At 36.5% G+C, this 15146-nt stretch overlaps 1 protein-coding gene across 1 annotated transcript in view; it reads right to left on the bottom strand.

The window, feature by feature from the left end:
- The window catches only part of MAP1D (methionine aminopeptidase 1D), a 494905-nt gene extending 483645 nt beyond the window's left edge, over positions 1 to 11260 (bottom strand). Inside the window, exon 1 of the mRNA XM_089372168.1 lies at positions 10985 to 11260. Coding sequence (XP_089228294.1) covers positions 10985 to 11180 — 196 coding nt within the window. The 5' untranslated portion in view covers positions 11181 to 11260. The remainder of the gene's footprint in view (positions 1 to 10984) is intronic.
- Between the last annotated feature and the right edge of the window lie 3886 nt (positions 11261 to 15146).

Genomic DNA, 15146 nt, shown 5'->3' with positions numbered 1-15146 from the left:
TCAGTAGTTTTATCAAAATTCCAGTTTTACTATGAAAAACCTCAGAAAATCTCTCATGCAATTCAGAAAAATAAACTAAATGATAAACCCAGGGTCAGAACTAGCTGGGCTCTGCAAGAAAATGCTTGCGGGAGTTGGCTGGTTCAGCCGAGAACTTCCCCAAACGCCCGCTGGTTTTCTTTGATAAGGGTTTCTTGCACAGCTCGCTTCAACCATCAATAAAGAGAGAAAAAGTAGTACTAGATCTCAAAAGCAATGGAGATACCTGCCATTACTTCAGAAAACCTAATACCATTCAAACCCTAGCAAGTGAACAAGATACTTGTGCTCAACAATACTCTATAATAAGCTATTACTAATGGCTGAAAAGAAACTAAAATATGAAGAAAATAAAATAGCTCAGAGCACTTCCAAAGAGTAACACCAGCAAGATTTCAACCCCAAAGTCTTTCTTTATTAGCACCAGAAAAAGTTTACAAGAGAGCTTCTTCAGCACAAGACTCACAGATCGAATGATCTCAAATGACCCCTAGCACCCTATTTAAAGGAAAAATTCCCAACAGCTAGTTCGAGTGATCCACGTCAAAATGATCTCAACCGTCGATGAGGATCAAGATATCTCTTAATCTCATCCGTCGAATTTTTTAATGTATTAAAAAAATTTATTTACTCAAAATATTATTATTTTATTATTTTTAGGTTTTTTACTTTATATATTTTTTATTTTTTTTATTTTTTATTATTATTATTATTATTATTATATATATATATATATATATATATATTTAATTTATTTTAAATGGATCCTCAAACTTAGCTTTTGAAAAAATCACCTAGGACCTAGGACTTAGGACTTATGAGGGGATTAAAACATTTCTTAACCCTCAAGACACTTTACATCATGACTTTGACAGCTTTACATCCTAAAGGGGGAAAACCCATTTGACATAGACCCTCATAAACCACCCAGTTCTGCGACACAACTATAATTTAGCAGATTAACACACTAGGATTCTCCTAAGATTCTAATGACAAAATCCATTCCGGCTTTGGGGTTAGGCTGAAGGAAAACTCTGCCGATCATGGATCGGTGAGACGAGAAACCTTCCGGAACGTAGATTATCACTTAGAAAATTAGGTCCACCTAGGCAATTTACATACATGACTCATATCTGCTAAGATTATTTACAATTTATACATGCAGACTGGGTTTACAACATAAATTGATCAAGCTGTCGATGACTGTAGAATGGCACGGACATGTCAATCAAGCGTAACCCTTTTTGCAAAGAAAAGGGGGTGTACTGCTATGGGCAGTTGACCGGTAGTGGTCAACACTCCCCTACCTTCCTCTCTCTTCCCCCATCTCTCTCTCTCTCTCCGCCCTCCAATCCTCTCACTATTTCCCTCCCTCTCCTTCTCTCTCCCCCCTCCATCTTTGTGTCTCCCTCTCCCTCTCTTACCCTTCTCTACATCTCTCACTCATCTCCCTCTCTCTCTTCATTCCTCCTCTCCCTTGTCACCCCCCCATCTCTCCACCTCTATCACTCTATGTATTTGTTTTTCATTCCCATATATATCTAGAGTTAATATATATCTTGATATATTAATATATATTATAATATAAAAATTTTAATATTGTATTAATGCAAAGTTATTAAATTTAATAATATTAATATTATAATATATTAATATGAATATTATATTTATTAATAATAATAATAATATTGATATTAGGGTTAATAATGTTTTTTTTGTATAGTATTAATAATAATTTGGCCTGTGGTATTTGGCCCATAGGTGTCACCTAAATAAAACCTATTTTTTGAGTGTTAGTAAGTATAAAGAGGTTTATGGAGTAAATATAAAAAGAGGTTTTATTTATTTACCATACCTCTGGATTATTTATATTTTTATTTATTTATCATCTTTTTTATTTACCATGGTATTTGGCCCATAGGCTTGGTATATAATTAGATGTTGATTTCTAATCCTATTTGATATATTTTTATTTATTTATCATACCTCTTTATACCTATTTTATATTTATTTATTTATCATACCTCTTTTATAAATATGGTATTTGGACCATGGTATTAATAATTATTTGCCCCATGGTATTTGGCTCATAGGCTTCACCTAAATAAAACATATTTTTTGAGTTTTCGTAAATATAAAAAGGTTTATGGAATAAATATAAAAGGTGGTTTTATTTATTTACCGTACCTTTAGTTTATTTATATTTTTATTTATTTACCATATCTCTAGTGTAAATACAAAAAAAGTTGTATTTACTTACCATACTTTCTAGTTTATTTATATTTTATTTATTTACCATACATCTTCTTGAGTGTTCGTAAACCTCTTTATATTTTAAATTTATATTGTGTTTATACATACTAATAATTAGATTGATTTTTAAATAGGGTTGACATTAGATTAAAAATGTTAAATGTTAAACATTACGTTTACATTTACATTTACATGTTTACGTTTTTATGTGAGATCTACCCCCATACTAGGTTGTTTACATTTATGTTTACGTTTACATTTACGTTTACGTTTACATTTTTATGTGAGATCTACCCCCATACTCGGTTGTAGAGTGCCTCTCGGCGCAACCACTGACGCTACCAAACCAAGAATCACAATGAAGCACTTTGCACAGAAGAATATAAATAGTATCAAATCTACTAGTGCACAAAATATACACAGATTATGTACAATAACCCAATCTTTGTTATATTAATCCAACTAAATAATACAATAGTCTAGGGCTCTCGTACCAAGGATAATGGCCCTCAAATATCCACAAGTACAGGAAGACAAATACAAGATAATCTAACGGTATAGCTAATGTAGTGCACCACACGGCTGCTTTGTCATACCCTGTAACCTGTTGGTCCTTATGCTCCCAATCTGCTCACTAGATGCTCCTTGGTCCATCAAGGAATAACACATAGAGACTCCAAGATGGTTGTCACCTATCATTGTTGCAAGTCTCTTCTGCTACAATGAACTTTGGCTGATCCAATCTACTCCTCTAGGTTGGCCAATCCCTGAGCACCAAACTGCCTCCTCTAGTAGCCTCATTTGTCCATCAAGGAGCTACTCATAGGCTCAATCCTTACCCAACTCACAGTTGTCCAAGTCTGTTTTCATAGGCTACTCTTGGGTCACCTACATGCTACCCTGCAACAATCCAAAGGCACGCAATCCAAACAAAATAATTGACCATCCAATCTGATTTCGTGCAGAATTGCTTCTCGAAGATTGACGGGGACCATTATAATTATCTTTGTGATATGCCCTACAATCTTTTGCCATGTGCCCAAAGTTTGTACAAGAATAGCAATAACCAAGAAATATACTTTGTTACATGGGAGATGGAGATTTCCTTGATGTACTTCTGAAGTCTTTCTGCCTTGAGATCCTTTGATGATAACCATTGCTTCTTGCATCCTTGATACCATCTGCATTTCTTCTTGGAACAAGACTTTCTTCATTGTTGCCTTGACTCTTAACCTTGCCTTTGATGGAACTAGGAGCATCAATATTTCTTTCTGGCTTTCTCACATCCTTGTTGTTTGAAGCATTATCATTCTTGCTTGAGGATTCTCCTTCATAGCCAAGACCTGATTTATCAAATGGGGATCTTTGATGGCTGAGCATGTCATCCAAGGCTTGGGAGCTCTTCAAAAATTTGTCCATCCCTTCTACCTTTTTCTTGAGGGAGACAATCTCTTCTTCCAATATTTCGCAATCATTATTCTTCTTAGCAAGTTGTTTCTCAATCTCTTCCTTGATACAAGTTGCTTCATTTGCTTCTATTTTAAGGGAGATGATATCTGACTTCATTTTGAATATTTCTTCATTTTCTTTTGCTAGACTGCTCTCCATTTCTTCCTTGATTCTTGTAGCTTTACATGTTTCGGCCTTGAGAAGGTTGAGGTCAGATTTTAGTTTGAATATCTCTTCATCCTTTGCTTTTAGTTGGCATATCATGGTGTTTCTTTCCTTTTCTGCTTCATCAACCTGTCCTTCTATGTTTATCAATGCTTCCATTGTCTTCTCTGCTCCTTGTCCTAGCTTTCTTGCTTCTTCTAGTTGAGATTTAAGAGAGGAGACATCTTCCTTGTATTGACCAATCTCTGCTTCAAGTTTGTTCAAGCTTTTATGCCTTTGTTCAAGGTGGCTTGACAATGTATCTTCCTGTTTCTTTGCCTTATCCAATTGATTTGTCATGGATATGACTTCTTCATGATGCTTTCTTTTGTTTTGATGAAATTCCTCCTTAAGCTTGGCAAGCTCTTCATCTCTTTCTTGCACTTGAAGCTTGACAAGGTCAACTTCCTTCCTTGTTTGGTCTTGGTCACCAGCTAGTGCTTTCTTCTTAAGTTCTTCGTTTTCCTTTTTCAAACTGATAATTTCTTCCATGGCAGCCATAAGTTTAGTGAGGAGATCTTCTTCGAAATCTTTTTCATTCTCTTCATCTTCTAGATCTTCTTTGTCCTTGATGTCATCATTCTTATTTTTAGCTTCCATGATGGGTTCTAGATTTCATTCTTGCTTTCCATCATCTTCTTGATTAGTGGTCATGGTCAATGCTCCTTTTGAGTGAAGATCATGAAGTTTATCCCATATGCCTTTTGCTGACGAACAATTCTCAAAATTGGCCTTCATAGAATCAGGTAGCCCATTCAAGATTGCCTTCATTTCTTTTGCATTGTACTCCTTGGATTCTCCATTCATCATGCTATCAGTAATCACTGATTTCCAGACTTCAATGCCTTGAGTCTTTAAGAAATTCCTCATTCTTGCTTCCCATATATCAAAGTTTCCATTGAACAATGGAGCCTTCACAAATTGATTGATTTCGACTTTGGTGGTTGATGGAGACGCATCTTTAGGAGGATTGGAGACTTTCTTCCTTGGCTTTGTCATTTGTCTTCTAATTGATCAACCTTCAAGCTGTTAGGCTTTGAGTAAAGGTACTTGCTCCAATACCAATTATTGGAAATACTGAGAGGGGGGTGAATCAGTATTCCTTTTCAATTGTTACTTATAACAGTTAAATCAATTATATTTAGAACACAAAATAAGCAATAGGAATAAATGCTTTTATTACTAGAATCTTTATAATGAATCAAGGACAATATATAGGGCTCCAACCCTTGATGAAAACACCGATATTCAATTCCCCAGGCTCCAACTTGTTGCCAAGCACCAACTTGGTCTTTTGTGAGGCTCCAACCTCTAGGGCTCCGACCCTATCTTGTCAAGGCACCAACCTTGGATTTAGGAGCACCAACTCCAAGGACACCAATCCTTCCAATTTTGAGGCACCACCCCCAAGGGCTCCGAGCATCAACTCCAAGGACACCAATCCTTCCAATTCTGAGGCACCAACCCCAAGGGCTCCAACTCTATAGTTTTGCTTTGTCAAGAAATGTTTTGATATTGATCTCAAAATCTTCTTCACTATGTTCTGTCAATCTACAGCTTCACTGCTACATCAATGACAACCTGTCTTCATATGAAGGAGTCTTCACAATTCTTCATATTGCCCAAACAAAGCCTACAAAGTTACCTCATGATGATTTCGAATAGCCATCATGAACTCCAATAATGTCTCCAAGATCTGCTGATGTTTTTTCAATAAGATATCTTTGATAAGCTGCACTAAGCCTCAATGTCTGCAAAAAAACAATTCTCTATTTTTCAACCCTTTGTTCTTCTTGTCGCGGTAACTGCTTCAGGAGTGGCTATCACGGTATCTTACTTCCAAGGAACAAACTCACAAATACTTCAATGCTGGTGTTGTCTACCGGTCCCTTCAAATGATGACTAATGAAATCTTACTTCAATGGTTCAAGGTCATACAAATCTTCACAAAACTGTTCTTTAGGTTGCGATCTGTACTTCTTCTAATTCATCGCAGGTCTGAGCCTTTCAAAGATTAACCCAATTAACAGAATTTCTCGACCTTCGGCTTCCTTCTTTCCTGCTGGACTTTGGCTTCCTTCCTTCCCACCCGACCTTTGGCTTCCTCTATTTCTTCAAGTTCACAAGTTGTGAACTGTTACTTCTTCTCTATATTCAATGCTCGAGATCGATACTTAAGGTGAGGTATTATAACTTGTATTTATACGGGTTTCCCCAATACCCAAAAGACGCGTTCATTTGGAAGGAGAGGCCGACTTATGGATATTCATTCAATTACTCATAAACTTGTTTTATTTACGGAAAATTTCATAGGAAACACTGTACCCAATGAGGTCCCACATCCACGTCATCAATCGCAATCGCAACTTTCGGAGGTCCCGCAATCGCAACCTTTAACATTATCGATGTAACATAACCGATACTCATACTACCAATGAAGTGAGCGTGATATAATATTAAACATTCGTCAATAGATCCGTCGGGTCCATCGCAATCAGCGGTCCGTCGGGTTTATTGCAATCGGCAGTCCAAGGTCCACGCCCTTATCGCAATCGGCGGTGTGACATCCTTTAAGACTTTGCGATATGACAATTCTGATAGGCGGATGCGATGTTTCTTTAAGGTGAATTGTAATGGTCCCGCGGGTCCGTATATATATCGCAATCGCAGATTTTGGGCGGTGATACATAATAAACTTTATGGTTTGCGATTTTGTGACAGATGCGATATTATATTGAGTTGTATTACAATGGTGCAGTGGGTCCGCAATGATATCGCAATCGCAGGTTTTACCGTGACCTTTATGACTTGCGATATGAAAGTTCATACGGCGGATGTGATATTGTATTAAGGTGTATTATAATGGAACCATCGAGTCCGCAGTACATTTCGCAATCTGCGGTTTTAGCGTGACCCTTTTAAGACTTGCAATACATAACTTTCTATAGTGGTGGACGCGGGATTACATTAGAGCTTGTTCTATTGGAACAATCGGGTACGCAGCTCAAATCGCAATCGCAAATTTTAATGTGACACGTAATAAAGTCGCCAATATAATATGCTGCTCATATGTTAACTCCGATGCGATGTGGACTTTTGTTTAAAAGGTTTCTACGGTTTTTTTGTTAGATTGGGTTCTTAGCTCCTCCTATAACACTGTTTATGCTCCTCTGTCGATGTGTTCCTCTTTGCTTCTCGATGGCTTCCAATGACCTCTTCCTCTTACTCTTTGGCTTCATGATGGCTTTCGATAGCTTTCCGATGGCTTCTTCTCTTTATACTCTTTCTCTTTCTCTCCCGATGGCTTCCGATATCTTTCCTCCTTGGGTCCACTGCATCTATTATGTCTGTATTCAATCCTTGGGTCCTCCATGAGTAGTATTATGATCAATGGGCAAACTCACATATCACAAGAATTTGCCATCACAAACACTGCCATATTGACATCAATGACAACCTAGATTAACAAAGCAAATAGACTATACAATTCTATTAGCAAGAAGTTTATGGTAAGTAGAGATGTTAAATTCCAATAAGACCAGTCATGGGATGATTAAGTTAATAAAATAGTTGGAAGTCAAATTTATTTTCTACAAGTAGATGACAAGGTGGATTCTACATGATAGCAAGTTCCACCACCAAGACTACGAAGGTTATAGGTAGATAGAGAATCTTCAAGACAAGAAAGGCAGACAATTCACAGTCCTTCTTCCAACAATGATTTAGATCCCATAATAGCCTCCCTAAGGAACCAGAAAATGAGAAGCTTGAGAGAAATGTATACACAACATGATAATGTGGATCAAGAAGCATGCTTTGCTTTATTATCATGTCAGCAAATGTCCTTTCAAGAACCAGTCAAGGAAGAATAGTGGGTTCAAGCTATGAATGAATAAATTGATGCAATTGAGAAAAACCACACAAGGATCTTGTAGAGAAAGGGAAGGTTAAAAATAAAGCCAAACTTGTTGCAAAAGGGTTTGCTTAACAACCCGCTATTGATTATGGGGAACCTTTGCTCCATTAGCAGCGTTAGGCACAATTAGAGCAGTTTTGGCAACTGCAACCCAAAATACTTGGCTCGTTTAACAAATGGGCGTTAGATTAGCTTTTTTAAATGGAACTTTAGAAGAGGAAGTCTATGTGAATCATCCACGAAGATTTGAAGTCAAGGGTCAAGAGCACAAAGTTTATAGGATGAAGAAAGCATTGTATGGTCTGAAGCAAGCCCCACAACCTTGGTACAGTCTTGATTCCTATGTGCTCAACAATGAGTTCAGCAGAAGCAGTACTGAACCCACACTTTACACCAAAATAGAATAACAAGGTAAAATTCTAATTGTTTGTTATGTTGATGATATGATATACATAGGAAATTTAATGTTGGATCATTTCAAAGCAGCCATGAAGACAGAGTTTAAAATGAATGATCTCATTCTTAAGAAGCATTTTGTTCGGATTGAGGTTGAACAATTTGCACAAGCTATTTCTATTTGTCGGCAGAAGTATACCACTAATATGTTAAAATTTCAGAATGGATAAAAGTAAAGCAGGAGATGCACCAATTGCAAAAAGTAGTGAGTTAAATAAAACAGGTAAAGGATTAGCAGTTGACCCTACTTTGTACAAGAGACTTGTAGGCAGCCTCATTTATCTTATAGCCACCAAGCCAGATATCATGTATGAGTAATCTTGATTTCCAGATTCATGGAGTCTCCCAAAGACTCTCATTGGAAGGATGCTAAAAGAATCTTAAGGTACATTGTAGTTAAAAGTTAAAACAGATTATAGAAATTGGTATTCCACTTCCGAAGATAATATTCTTGTCGAGTGCCCATACAGTGATTTTGTAAGGAGCGTTGATGATCGGAAGAGTACTTCCGGTTATGTATTCCATTTAAGTACAAGTTTGATCTCATGGGCATCCAAGAAACAACCAATTGTCACAATATTTTCAGCTGAAGCAGAGTATGTAACAGCTACATCAACAACATTTCATGCTATATGGATGAAAAGACACTTATATCTTGCACATGAAGAGGAGCTAACTCCCATCCTTGTGACAACAGTTCAGCCATTGCACTTATCCAAGAATCATGTGTTTCATCACAAAAGTAAACACATTGACACTCGCTATCATTTTATTCACGAACTTGTTAACAATGGCAACATCATTCTCCATTTTTATAAGTCTCGGGACCAATTGGTAGACATTTTCACCAAGCCATTGGCACGAGACAATTTTGAATTTCAGATACAACAGTTAGGCATTGTTTGTGCAGATATTTGTAAAAGTTATAATTAAGGGGGAGTGTTCGTTTAATTTCTCCCGCTAGTTAGTGTTATCTAGAAACCTCTACAAGAACTTAGCTGTTAAGGTTGACTATGTCAATTAGTTAGATATACCTAGTTCCTTTCTAGATATTTCGAGAGAGCTGTCCTCATTACTTTCTAGAAAACATTTTATGTGTAAATATGTATTTTATAAGTCAATGAAGCATCATCTTCCAGGTTAATCATTTTCTGGATTGATCATCTTATTGGCTGATTATTTTAGTGTTTGGTTTTTCTCTCTGAATTTGCCAAATATGGCAGTATATGTATAGAGGTATAAAGTTGGGTGAAAATGCAGACATATGCACTGTCTAATATGTCTGCATATACATCCTAACAGTATACATCTGCACATATACTGCCATAATACACTGTCAGTTGTCTGTGCATATATTGCCATAAAACACCATCGGATGTCTATATACCGCCATAAATGCTGCATAGCTCAGTGGATATTGCTCAGCAGTACTTAGGGTTCCGCACGCTGCATAGTAGTCTGTTAAGGTAAAACATATTTTTAACAAATTAAAATAGCAATGCATTAAAGCCGTAAAGTATCTCTCCTGTTAGTTTAAGGGTCTTATTCCTGGCCATAATTGGTTGATGGGATTACAGGAAGTAGACGATGGAGTGCTTAGGCATCTCCGGCAGAACTGCAAGATAAATAGAGTTACATAGTGAATGTCAACAGACAACTTATAAATGAAGCTCGCTTAATTTTAGTGAGGTCAAAATGAACCTGATACAGGGTTTGTGCTTGCAGGTTCTTTAAAGTTTAAAGTACCTCCACAGGGACTGAAGAACTTTGTCAAAGAGTTATCGAAACTGAAAAGAATCATCTATGGAAGGCACTAAGGAGCTTCAAGTTATTCAAACAAACAACTGCGATACTAAGAATTTTTTTCAGCCGAAACCGCGCAAATTTTGACCGAAGCGGGATCGAAGTGCGCTGAGAATCAAACCTGGCCTAGTTGTGTTAAACTCCAACTCGTCCACCGCTACGCTACAGCCAATCGACTGCGGCGATGCTAAGAAATTTCATTAATTCGGAATAGGTTTCATTAAAATAAACTTTTGTCAAACTGGAAAGCAATCCCCGACCTGCCGCAAGCAAATTTCAGCAATTTACTCTTATTTATACTGCCAGAATACACAGAATCAAAATTAGCAGACAAAATCGAGCAGTGAAATCCATTCTAAGGGCCACTACACACAGGTGACTTTAAAGAAATGTGGTAGAATTGATTTCCTCCGCTGTCACCCAGCATTCTGTCAAAGATTTGTCCTAATCTTGAAGTCGGACAAATTTGACTATAAATTATAGTGTTTTGCGAGATATCAAAACTAAAGACAAAATCAACATATCATGCAAAATCATTTTGCAGCCGTTCTGAGTTTGACAAATTATGTCATTATTCAAAGATGTCCAAATTACTGTAAAAATCATCTTCCGATATCATATCAGACCGCATTATTTGCTAATTCTCCAATTAATATCTCCAAATCCGCTGACTAGAAGCTTTGAAACATTACGTTTCCGCCGTTTTAATATCTAGAATTTTAAGACGATATACGCTTGGCAAATATTTCTATGAAAATAATGACATTATTTAAAATAGCTAGGTCAGGAAGGCATGAGAAGAATTCAAATATGCTACTGAAACTATGAGATTAAATGCATTATAATGGATAGCTGAGAAAGCACCTGGGCGGGAGCAGAAATTTGATTGAAATGTGGACAAGGACGGAAGGCGGGAGGCTACAGAATCCCCGAAGAAGGACGAGAAGAGCCGAGGCGATGTGCAAGCCATTGAATATGCAAGAGGCCAGAGGGATTCGATCCTTTGGGCCTCCCTTGCCAGAGACACTCCACAGAGATACAAATGTGTCTGTCGGGCCATTATCTAGATGGTTCTTTATTTCGTTTTTCCTTTCACCTTTCAATTCAAAATAGTATTTGCCATTAGAAATGGAACTAAACTCATGCACAACCTCAAAATAGTATTTGCCATTAGAAATGGAACTAAACTCATGCACAACCTCGAGAACAGCCTTAGGTTTAGAGCAATAATATGTTATTGTGGTTCTCATCTTGTTTGTATAAACATTCATAGCGGATAAACAATAGGCAGGGTGGGAAGATATATGAATGAATGATTAATGTCTATGAGAATGAGAATAAAAAATAGTATAGAGGATTATTAGTTTTTATGATTTTCATTTTTATAATTTAACTATTTTTTACTTCAAAATGATAATGAGTTGGTTCATCTTTTTAACAATTTTTTCGTTGAAAAACAATGCCAAGAGACTGACGCTAACATATTGTCATAATTGTCCATGATGTCACTGAAAGTATCACATTCCAAAATGAAATGATTTTCCGATTCCAGTGCCCCAAAAGTGCAAAGAGTACACATGTTCTTCCCAAACTTCTTTAGGTCCTTTCCACTACCCTGTTTCACACCGAAGTTGATGCAAATTAGTTCTCAATTGAGCAATAAGAACCTTTGCTCTCCACGGAATGTTGGCTCCAGTGTACTCTTTTTGTTGGAGATCACAAGTGAGGTTGAATTCCTCAACATAGTACTTATTCTTTCTACCCAACTCTTTTCCCCAAATACACTTACGGAACTTCTCCATAACAAAATTATTTAGCTCCTTGCTATTTGTGGGATAGTCATTGAGGTGAATATTCTATTTTTGCATCAATTTGTTGTTTTGTCTTATCCATGTTTTCTTTCTTTCACTCATGCCTTCATTGAAGATAACTTTAGGCCATCTACCTACTCTCATTTGCTCAATTCTTTTTAGATATCTTATGAGACGCACCATAGCAAATATTATGGTTTGGTTTCATTTAACTGTCAACCATTTAAGGTGGTTTGGTCTATCTATTATCGATGGTTTTGCAGATATATATATATATTCCTGTAAAATCTTAAAATATATTTTTAATGTGTATATATATTTTAATGTGAGCTTCGAGTATCTCTTAAAACAGTTTTTGTTTTGTTAAGAGTTTGTTTGTCTCGGACGTAACGATACAGGTTAACAACCCAAGACTCGAAGGTATTTGGCAGGAGTGAAAGTCCGCCCCCTTACATACCACTAGCGAATAATTCTAGTTGGCATGATTTTTCCTTTAATAACAATGATGAGCCATCCTGCATTTGTTGATAAAAGTCAATGATGTTTGTCCCCACTACTTGTTTTACAACTAGGTTATGATCAGTTTTCCATAAATAAATATATATATATATAATGTTAATTGCTTGGTTATGATTTCTTTGGAAAGAAAAAAAATGCTTGGTTATGATCTCAAGAAGTCATAATGGACATTGCATACTTCTCTTAATAATGGTCTCAATGGAAATTGCTCTCATACTCCAACCAGGCAAATCCTGTAGTTCTTGCTTCGCACCAAATCCTCGGTCGACAAGCCCGACATTGTCAAAAGGAATCTTATCAGGCTCTAGAGATAACCCAGTAGACATAGCTTTCAATGCCCTTGTTTATGGATGGGGGAATAAGACAAAATCAACTCAGTCCTCCTCGAAATTTGTGAAGAGAGATGATAAAACGCCTACAGTGGAGCTCCCCTCAAAAACTTATGTGTGAGAACTCTTACTCTTGTTGATAGAGGCCTGATAGGGCAGTTCACAAGTATGTGTCCCTCTCCAAAAACTGTTGAAGATTGGATAGAGAAAACATGGGCTAGGTTTACCTCTGGTCCCATAGATTTTTTTGCTAATGGCAGGGGATATTTCATTTTCTTTTTCAGCTCCAAAGAAGCCAAGGACTTGATATTAAGAAATGGTCTATATTTTATGGGCTTAATAGGTCTCAATTTAAATAAATGGACCCTTGATTTTGACCCAAAAGCTAACATCCCATTAGTTGTTCCTATTTGGGTCTGCCTTCCTCGTCTTCCTCTTCCTTGTTGGGAGGTTGACAATCTCATTTCCATAGTAAATTTTCTTGGAAAATTCCTAGATAGTTCTGTGCATAAGGGTAAGTAATATGCTTGTGCTTGAATCTGCATAGAAGTGGATTTAGAGAAAATCATCCTAGAGAAAATAATCCTTAACAATGGAGATTGGATTCATGGGAAAATCTTGGATTATGAATAGATCCCTTATAAGTGAAAACTTTGTCACAAATATGAACATTTTGCTAAGGATTACAAGTCCAAATTCTCTTCCGCTGACGAGTATTGGCCTTCAGGAGAATGGCAAGCCCCTAAAAAGCAGTTGATAGGTATGTCAAAGTTGTCTCTTCATCCATAAAAGAGGTTGTGGCTACTCGTTCATCCAAACATTCCGAACCTCTATCAATCCTTCCTATGCCTCATATCCCCATAATAGATTTTGTATGCCCTGAACCTGATGACCCTCCTGTTGATTTAACCATCTTTGATCCCTCTCCCGCCATACCTTCCACCCCATTAAAAAAAGAGAAAACCTTATGTGGACAAAGAAGCCCCCCTCGTCAGACCTTGCTAGCACGTTTGTCATTGAATGTGCTTTTCCTGCCCTCACTCAAGTTGTTACCCTCCATCCTTCACAACCTTTGCCCATGGACTCTCAGAAGCTCTTTCTCTATGAACCTCCTAATAAAGAAGGACTCTTGCTCCTCATTTTAACAAGAACATCAACCCTACATTCAAGAAGAAAAAACCAGATTCCTGGGTTAGTGGAGAAGATTTGCAACAATTAGAAAAGGGCACAAAAAATGGGAAGAAAACCTAACAAGGAGAAATGAGATGAAGCCACTTCCATGGAGAAAATATTAGGAAAGGAGAAAACATTATAACAATAGTTCAAGGACCAACCAAATGTAAGAAAAGAATGAAAGAAATATACAAACAATGGGGGGGGGGGGAAGCACTTTCACACACTTCTCAATGAAAACAATTTCTTGGAATATAAGAAGTTTGGGGAACCCCATCAAAACCATAGCAATAAAGGACATAATTAGGAGTGAGTGTTGGGCCGCCAAATTAACATACACTTTCACTCCATTTTCACTTTTATCCTCATTTTGTCACCTCATTTCATCACATTTTCACCTATATTTCCATTACCATGTGGATTCATATTTTCATTTTCCAAAGTTATTTATTTTATGTATTTAAAGTGAATTTATGATTAAAAGTTAGAAAAATAACATGTATTTGCTTATACCTAAAAGTGGAATGATTTGGTGACATGTGTAGGTGATTTGGAAGGTTCCAAGACACTCTTATGTGGCCTCCAAGACTCAAATTCGAATTCTCTTGAAGATTTGAAGGAGATTTGGGATAGGGGTCAAGCATATCTCATCGAGAAAAATCATGCATAAAGGAATATGTGTCTCATATTGGTTGTAACCATATGAAGGATTTGTGGAACTAGGAGGGATTAATGGATCCCCATTAATGAGTTAGTTGCTTATGTTTTTGTATAAATAGGAGTACCTCCTCCATTCCAAGGGAGGACTCTTGGAGCATGTATTTTAACTTATGATGGAACATAATAAAGTTTTCTTTCTACAATTTTAGATATAAATTGTTTTAATGTAGTATATGAATTTATGGAATAGTTTGTCGCTTTGTTCTTAAGAGAATTGAGCTCACTCTAAAAAGATCAAAGAAACATTTTATTTCATTATAGATTTTATTTTCATTTAATTACGTAGATGTTTGAAGATTTTTCATTATTAATGAATGAATTTTAGTTTAAATCTTATCAGCATATGAAAGGACAAACAAGGGTCTAAGTTATGCTCTCTTCCATTTGATATGAGTAATAATTGAAATTTATTCTCTTTTTCTAGTTTTTAGTGATTTTCTAAATTTCCAGTTTTCTAACAATGTCATTAATGAT

Source organism: Pinus tabuliformis, chromosome 8 (assembly GCF_031772625.1).
Source record: "Pinus tabuliformis cultivar Carrire ecotype Pingquan chromosome 8, CPIR1, whole genome shotgun sequence".
NCBI lineage: Eukaryota > Viridiplantae > Streptophyta > Pinopsida > Pinales > Pinaceae > Pinus > Pinus tabuliformis.
Note: the sequence above shows the minus strand (reverse complement) of the source record. Positions and strands in the feature narration are given on the sequence as shown.